The 9,068-nt window shown below is 47.0% G+C and overlaps 2 protein-coding genes across 2 annotated transcripts in view; one reads left to right on the top strand and one right to left on the bottom strand.

Annotated features, from left to right (window-relative positions):
* Positions 1-4,628, bottom strand: part of TIMP3 (TIMP metallopeptidase inhibitor 3) — a 57,218-nt gene extending 52,590 nt beyond the window's left edge. Inside the window, exon 1 of the mRNA XM_006028020.3 lies at positions 4,505-4,628. Coding sequence (XP_006028082.1) covers positions 4,505-4,628 — 124 coding nt within the window. The remainder of the gene's footprint in view (positions 1-4,504) is intronic.
* SYN3 (synapsin III) overlaps positions 1-9,068 on the top strand; it is a 364,275-nt gene that overhangs the window by 226,993 nt on the left and 128,214 nt on the right. The gene's annotated exons all lie outside the window — the stretch shown is intronic.

Genomic DNA, 9,068 nt, shown 5'->3' with positions numbered 1-9,068 from the left:
AGAGGAAGAAGGAAGAGTGGGTGTTTTTCCCCCAGCCTAAAGAAATGCAACATTCAGCAGCTGATCTGAAAAGTCCCTGCTGCTCCTTGGAAAAAAGAAGTACAAACAAGTCCCTTTTATGTCAGTTGCATCCAGCTGGAAATGTCACTGCTCTGTTCAAAGGGGACAAAGCATTTGTGGTGTTTGTTCCTTCCTAAGGTCCGTTAACAAAAATAAAGGAAAATAATCACATCCTTTTGAGGGGAAGCACAAAAAGCAAAGTTGGTGTCAGTCCCCAAGAGTATGGATGGAGCTGCCATCTGTCCAATCACAGGACTATCCATACTGGCTCTTATAGTGAGAGGCATCATTCAGTTCAAAAGTAAGAAAAACAAGATTTAAAAATCAGTTTAGCTATGGATCAACCCCAGAGATCTGGACAAGATGCACACTTCCATCCATTTTGTTCTGTTAGCTAATCTAAGTAACAGACAGGTTTCCCTGGGTATGGTTGTGTAAAGAGCGTTGGCTTCCTTCTGAAACCACAAGCTCCCCTTTCCTACTGAAAAGACCTGCCTGTTTCAAAAAACATGCCCGCTCACTGGGTTTTACTCGAGCATCGTTTTTGCAAAGTTGTTTGAAAGGCTTCAGATGATTGCAGGGTTGGACGTCTGCCAAGACAGTGAGCCCAAGGTAGATCAAAGGTAGCCCCATTAATAGAAAGGCAGACTAAATACACACGGGTCCCCTGCACCTTTGTCCCTGAACTCCAGCAATGGGTGCTTGCATTATATTTCCAAACCCAAAGCTTCTTGCCCCTTCAGAAGCCACACATGCTGGTGTGTTTGTCACGGTGAGAAACTCATCCAAGGTTGCCACCTAGCTAGCCCATTTTTTGCATCGTCTTAGGAGCTGTTTTAACAGCTCAGTTCTTCCAGCACTTACTGCATCGACTCCTCCCTTAGGAGCTGGTATTTTGTCAGGGGTTTCAAGAGCAATAAAAACTTGCTGCCAAGTCCCTTTCTTCCCCACAATGTGTTTTAAAACCCAGCATGTAGTTTAGTCTGTCTAAACACTGCACAAGTACACTGCCATCCGTTTCCATGGAGATGGTTAACTCTTCGGTGACCACAAGTTGGAACAGGCTCCCTGTTCTTTTGGCTCGTGAAAAGCATGACAATGCCTGCTAAAGATAGCTAGGCAGGAATATGGCTTTAAGGGTCACTTTGGAGATACATAGGTTTAGTTCAGTTTCACCATGTCACACAAATGACACATTTGGGTCGAGACAACCAACCTCTTAGTATGAGGTGGTCTTTACCCTTCTGCTTTCCACCCCTGTGAATTATGGGCCCCCTTGTGAGCATCAAGAGTACAGCATGTGTAACTGGAGTCTGAGCAAGGCTGCACACAAATATGAGCCACAGTTATTAGCTGCAGGGTACTCAAGAACAAAGTAAAGAGATCAGTACTTTGATACCGAATTCAGTCAAAAATCCAGCTGTCAAAGGGAAGTCTTGCAAACAATCTGATGTCTGAGCTAGTCAATCTGGGCATTTATACACATAGCTGTCCATCCTGCAACATGCTGGAGATCCGGCCGGTTGGAGCAGACCCGATTAACTGAGGTGTTTTAGTTCAAAAGCTCGCCACTGCCATTTTTGCAGCGCTGATGCGCATTTTGCCACTTATACAACTGTGTGCCCCGCACGGGCTTGGCACTGCAGTGCAAGCATGTGTACAAATGCCCACAGATGTCTGAGATACTACTTTAAGCTTTGTTACTTGCCCTCTTCCTAACGGTTGTTGCCTCTAGAGACGATATGCATTACCAGAATAATTTTGTAGCAAGGTGCATTTAAACAGATCTAGTGAAACTGCAAACCTATTTTGACCTCATGTAAAATGACCCCCCCATCCAAACTATTAAAGGAGACCAGCAGAAGCATGAATTCTACTGGCTTGCAGCAAATGAAGGGGACATGCAGAGGAGGCCCCTGCTGTCAAACCAGACAAACTAGCTTCCCAAACCCCCTTGCTTTCAGGGAAGGCACAAGTCTCTTGGGTTGCTGCCTCTTAGCTGACACACCTCCTGATACAGAAGAAAGCTGCAGCAATAAAAGTTGTGAAGTGAACTTTGAAAAGGGCAGTTTTCTGGAAGGGTCCTCTTGATATAGAGAAGTTTTTATAATATTTTTCAGGCTGTCATCGCTGAAGCAAACTGTAACCTTAACAGCACTATTAACATGCAATGTTTTTCTTGGCTTTCAGGAACAAATACACTATATAAACTAGACATGAATTATAACTATGCATCACTGCAGTTTTTGTAATGAAAGGTTATTAAAAGCAAGAGAGGGAAACTTTTCTTTTTTTTACCAGTTGGTTCAACTGTTTTCAAATACTATTGACGAGATTCCATGTTGAGTCAATGTTCTGCTCAAAAAGTAGAGGGGTTTTGCATGTATTTTTCATGGACTCTGTCAGGTTAATTGCTTTGCAGACTGAAGTCCTCAGTCTGACTAAAGACTGTGGGTATCAACAAGGCAAAGGTCCCAAATCACTTTCATGTGTCTGAACCCTGAGGTACAGAAACAGCCTCCAGGGTTGTCAATATTGTGCATGCACCTTTTGTCTCTGCAAAGATAGTTTGTATCCACTGGTACTCAGAAATCTCTTGGCTAGGGACTGGACCAAGACTACTAGCTCATTTGTTATTATACAGTAGACCCCAGGACAGCTATCAAACAGTAACCATATTTGGTCACTTAATTCCAACCTAGGCAATATGCAAAGCAGGGAATTAGATATTGAGTTTCCATTATCCCATTCCCTTGAGCTATCCAGTTGTTCCCTTGCTTCCATAAAAATGCTGTCACTTATGAAAGCCTGTGGGGCACCTAAGATTGTAGTAGGAGGATGTTAGAAAGAACCAATGGACATGTGTTTCAGCTTTCCAAATTTTTATAGAATCCTATACATTGTGGTTTTCCTGGTCAAGCGCCCCACTGTTCCAGCTTGTAATTTTTATTTCAGAAAGCACAAAGAATAAAGTCTGGAGATCAGATGACAGCATGCAAAATCCTTGAGAGACTTGTTTACTCCCCTCTGTGGCCTTCATATAAGTTCCTGGTATAAAGAACCTATAGATATAGTTGCTACTAGCTGGTCTGAATTACACTATTTCAAGTTCCCAAAGGCAGTTCCGTAGCTTGGGAGAATTAGTCCAGTTTCCTTAGTATTTTCTTGGCATCAGTTTAGCAAGGGAAATTTAGGCTGCCCACACCTTCAATTTTGTTTTTGTCCCACTGTAGAAAACAAACCACTTTTACAATTACTAATTTCTAGAAAGTGTGCAACACTTGTTTTTCTTGGACAGGTTGTAGTCTTGGAACAGTTTCTACTCCAAGAGTTTCATTTTTAGCAACTCTTCCTAATGGGAAAATAAAGCACACCACACTTTTTTTTTGGGGAGCAAGATATAAGGCAATTACAAAAAGCTGTGGATATATATAGATATATCAGGAAAGGGCAGAGCAGTGTTCAGTCCTTTAATCCACTCACCCCCCTTCCATTTTCAACACAAACCTTTAATGATCAAGCCTCAATTGTCTGGGGGAAGTGGGGACCTGAAAACCCAATCATTTAGAAGCAGTTCTTCATACATGGATCTAGTTAAATCAGATACAGCAACCCAAACCAGCAAAGGGTGTTTGTTGTCCCTGGCTCCCCCCACCCCGTGTTTCACATGCTGGTTACTTGTCAGTGCTTTGGCAAAAGGTGTCCCCTTCTCCATCCCACCACAGTACCGGGGAACTTTCTGGATGGTAGAAAACATCAGAGCCATGGAGGAAGTGGAGGGGGGGTGGTGCGTGTGTCTGTGTCACATCAGAGCAATGAGTGTGTGTGTGTGTGTGTGTGTGTAAGTAACATCAGAGCAATACAGTAAGTGCCATGTGTGTGTCAGTGAGAAGGGGGACGTTGTAACTTTATCTCCTGCTGTGTAGAGCAGAGGTTCCCAAACTTTTCCTTATTGCATACCCCCTTCCAGGTTTACCACCTGCCCGCATACCCCTACCAGCATACGCTTTACATTGAACCCCTGACATGCCAATTGTTACTATAATGAAAATTAAAACTGCCGTCAGGCAATTTCTCCTGCATACCCCCCAGAAATGCCTTATGTCCCCCCGGGGTCTATGTCCCACAGTTTGCCCCCCACCCTGTAGAGTGCTAATGCTGCTCCCCTGGGCTTTAGGATGCTGCAGCTCCGGGCACCACCTGCCCCAGGAAATCCCAGACTCCTAGGAGAGGGGGGCTGGAAGGGACCTCAAGGAGGGCATCTAGTCCAACCCCCTGCTCCCAGCAGCACCAGCCCCAACTAGATCATCCCAGCCACAGCTTCCTCTAGCTGGGTCTTCAACCCCTCCAAGGATGGAGATGCCACCGCCTCCCCGGCTGTGCATCTCCTTGCCCACCAGGTGCATGTCTGCAAGCCCGGGGAGGGGAGGCGGGCGGCACTCACCGATGTCCGAGTTGCAGAAGGCATCCTGCGGGTGGATGGGCACGCACGTGCAGGCTTCCGCCACCAAGGCGCTCAGGCTCCAGCTGCAGAGGAGCGCCAGGAGGCTGAGCCACCCGGCGGGCATGGTGCTGCGGGGGGTGCCGCGACGCTGCCGGCGGACAGGGGTCGCCCCGTGGATGTGCCGCGTCTCCTCCGCGGGCTCCGCGCCTCTGCCCCGCGCTCCCTCCTGCGGCTGCCGGGCCCGGGACGCTGCAGGCTGGAGACGCCTGTGCTGCTCTGCCCCGGGCTGGGGCGGGGAGTTATAGCCTTGATCGCGCGCTCTCCGGCTCCTGGGGGGCCGCTCCCCGCGACCAATCGCAGCCCCGCATTACCTCACTCCCGGGGAGAGGGGAGAGGCTGTCCGAGGGCTGGAGGCGGGGTCGCAGCTCGGGCTTCAGCTCCTTATAGGGAATAATGCGCCTCCATGTGTGTTGGGGCTGCGAGGGGGGGCAGGCTGCCTACCTGTGCGTGCCACTGCCCGCGCCGGCCAGGCCCCCTCCCCTGCACTGGCACCCACCGCCTGCTGCAGGAGGTAGCTGCTGCTGCTGCCACAGCTGAGGAGCAAGTTGGCAGGGGGTGCAAAGAGGCTCCTTGGCAGCACATCCTCAGCTGGGCAGACTGGCAGAGCTCTGCCCGTGCGGCCAACTCTTTATGAGTGTTGGCGTTGTCCTTAAAAGTCTGCGCTTCGGGACTGCGAAAAACTTCAGCTCTTTCTTTTCTACGGATTTTAAGATTTTAAATCTATAGAAAAGAAAGAGCTAAGTGTTTCATGGTCCTGAAGCAGAGACTTCAAGAACAATGCCAAAAACTTAGCTCTTTCTCATATATATATCATTTAATGTATATAAAAGAGCTAGGCAGACAAGGTTCCTTATGTCCTTAGACCAACACGGCTACAACCTACACCCCTGTACAAAAGAGCTAAGTTTTTCACATTCCCAAAGCAGAGACTTTAACAACAATGCCAAAAACTTAGGTTGCGCGCGTGCGTGCGTGCATGCATGCGTGTGTGTGTGTGTGTGTGTGTAAAAGAAAGAGCTAAGTGTTTCATGGTCCTGAAGCAGAGACTTTAACAACAACGCCGAAAACTTAGCTCTTGCTCTTATTTATTTATTTAATATCTATAAAAGAAAGAGCTAAGTTTTTCACATGCCCAAAGCAGAGACTTTAAGAACAACGCCAAAAATCATGAGAGTTGGCCATACTGGCTCTCTGACCGTCTGCACCAGGGGATGAGGGGCCCCACACACTCTCTGGGCCCCTGTCAAACTCAAATCCAAGGGGACCGCTCCAGAGGGGCCCCCGCATTTCAAAAGGAAACCTTCCTTTCCCCCCCTACCCCCCAAACAAGCTCTCATGGGGCTGGGGCGTGCGTTTGACACTGGAGGAGGGAGGAAAAAAGAAGACTTGAGACCATTCAAAAAAAACCCTAAGAAAAATGCATCTTGCAATAGGAAACTCACAGGTTGATTCTTTTCTGCCTTCAGTCCCCATTGGAAAGGGATTGGAAGAAGAATGACAAGTCCTGTTTGGGCTGTAAAGCAGGATTTGATGCTGTGGTTTTTAATCCTACCCCAAGCCCCCTTCCTCCTGCCCAGTATTCATAGTCAGCAAGGAGTGATAAAACAAACTGTTAAAAGTGAGCTGGAAAAAACCCTCTCAGATGTACCAGGCACTCCCAACGCTTAATCTTGCTGTATATTTTAGCAGTGCAGCTTTAGTGCAATTTATAGAGAAGTCCTGTTTGTTTTGTTTTCCCTTACCCCCCCCACCTTTTTTTTGGAACTGTAAATTTCTATCAGCTGCAGAAATGCAAATGTTAACAGCACAGCTGGAGTTATGGGCAGGGAGATTGCCAGATACAACATACAGACAGCCTTCTTATCCTGCAAAGGGGGCTGAGGAGTGATTAATCTTAGTATCAAACCACAGTACATAATGTCAGAGTACTTTACAAGACAAGTATGTCTAGTTATACATTACTCCAGTATTAAAGGCCAGGGACCAGCTGTCCTAAGTTTCTAAACAGCATGCTGAGTTTTCAAATCTACAGTTCTGCCATATCTGGGTTAAAAATTATCTGTTCACACCTTTTCTTTAGTGGTGCAGCCTGTAGAAAACAAATCATAACCCCCAGTCCTCTGGAAGGATAGCCTTTGTTGAGATACCAGCATTCAACAGGTATAGGCTCGTGTGTCATGAAGAGACAAAGGACTGTCTAGTGATTTAGGTTCAAGTCTGGCATTTGGGAAACCCTGCTCTGCTACAGGCCATTTCTATGACTGCATAGCCTCTCTGTGCCCATAGCCCCATCTGGACAATGGGAATAACCGTACTGCCCTGCCACCCAGGAGGGTAGCGAGGATGATTGTCTTCAAGATTGCAGTGCTCAGATAAAAATGGGGGTCATATACATATGTGACAGAGAGGTTAATGAGATAGTTTTAATGTCTAATTTTAAGTAATTTGGAGGCCCACCCTCACAGTCGGAGCGACCCCACGCAAACAATTGGGGTTATATATTTGGACCTGTAGCTGAGTGCCTGTGACAAAAGCTAAATCCCAACAGCGAGAGCCTGATTTCAGTCTCTCTTGTGTAAAGTGGGAGCAACTCCATTACAATCAGCAGTGGCACTGATGTAAATGAGATCAGAATCTGGCCCGCTTGCTTTTTTATTGTTGTAAAATGTAGTCTGCAAATGACACATCGACAAGTATGTGTACTAGGAATTAGTAAGTATTAATATAGGGAAACTGTGGCACAAAGAGATGGAGTGGGTTGCTCAGGGTTACAGAGAGGCCAGCAGTGGGGTTGGAAATAGAACCCAGGTCTTGCCGCCCATCTAGTGCCCTATCTATTGAACTAGGATATCTTTGTGGGGGGAAATTATAGGGGAAAACCATATTCAGCTCTTCTACTTGAAGAGAACGTTAAGCCTTTTGTAACCATTAAAAAAATTAGACCTTGACCATGATGTGAGAAAGTTAGAGTTCACATTTGGTTTGTCACCAAATAAAGAAGTCTCTCTCATTTCTGTCCTCCCCCAAGAATGTGATGGTGAACACAATTAAGGACCTCTTTTTCCTGACATGCAGCCACACCACTCCATGCTGTGGTCTTGTCAAAGCCCACAAGCTAAGCATGCCTGCGCTAGGTCAATAGATGGTGTGAAAATTCCAAGGGAAACCCATGTCTTGTAGGTGGTGTTGACTCAGTAGGCATCATTTTCTAAGGCAGTCCTGACTTAATGTCTTAAAACAGTGCTAGGGGGCACTGTGCTGCAAGGTATAGGTTGAGTTTCATTTGGATGAGGAATAGAAAGCCAGGGTTCTGACTACTTGTGATAACTAAAGAATCCACAGTGCTTTTTGCAAGAGTCAGGTTGTTAATCCTAGTGCCCTGGTTAAATTCCAGTAAAGATAACTACAATCTGCCTCCATAAATTCCCACTGCAGTTTAAATTGGAAGCATTATTTTTCACTTTCCCTCTGCAAACCCTTCTACCTTGTGTGGCCAGTATGGAATGTCTGATGTGTTCCATCCCTGAGCTGGCTGTGATGGATGATGCAGTCTCTGTTCATAGCCTGTAAAAGCACTTTGGGATTTTTCTTTAGCATGGAAGGTGTTATGTAAATGTAAGGTATGCTGCAGATGAACGAGAAAGATATCCTGTTTCCTTCTGATTACCTTGAAAAGCAAAACCTGAGGATACCCCTGGGCTAAAAGGAGTTTACTTCTGAACTGACGAAAACAGCAAAATGTAAGTAGAACTTTAGTACTAGTTTCATGAAGCTACAGAAGCTGCTGGTCACCAAAAAGTGCCAGGAAGTGACAAAGGGACTTAGCTTACCAGTAAGCACCCAGAACATATCTTCAGCTGCTGCAAAGAGGTATAGCACCACTGAAGCTGGTCATAGAATCATAGAAGTAGGGTCGGAAGGAACCTCATAGATCTTCAAGTCCAACCCCCTGCCTGGGCAGGAGGGAAACTGGGCTCAAGTGACCCCAGCCAGGGAGGCATCGAGCTGCTTCTTAAAGACCCCCAGGGTAGGAGCCAGCACCACTTCCCTTGGAAGTTGGTTCCAGATCCTAGCCGCCCTGACTGTGAAGTAGTTCTTGCGGATGTCTAATCTAAACCTACTCTCCAACAACTTGTGGCCATTATTCCTTGTTATCCCGGGGGGCGCTAGGGGAAACAAGGTCTCCCCCAAACCCTTCTGGTCCCCGCTAGTGAGTTTATAGAGTCACAAGGTCCCCCCTCAGCCTTCTCTTGTGAAGGCTGAACAGGTTCAGGTCCCGTAGCCTCTCATTGTAGGATCTGCCCTGCTGTCGCCGGATCATGCGGGTGGCCCTCCTCTGGACCCTCTCAATGTTGTCCACATCCCTCTTGAAGTGGGGTGCCCAGAACTGGATACAGTACTCCAGCTGCGGCCTGACCAGCGTCGCGTAGAGGGGGAGAATCACCTCCTTGGACCTACCTGAGATGCACCTGTGGATGCACGATAGGGTCTGGTTAGCCCTGCC

The sequence above is a fragment of the Alligator sinensis genome, unplaced genomic scaffold (genome assembly GCF_000455745.1).
Source record: "Alligator sinensis unplaced genomic scaffold, ASM45574v1 scaffold409_1, whole genome shotgun sequence".
Taxonomy (NCBI): Eukaryota; Metazoa; Chordata; order Crocodylia; family Alligatoridae; genus Alligator; species Alligator sinensis.
Note: the sequence above shows the minus strand (reverse complement) of the source record. Positions and strands in the feature narration are given on the sequence as shown.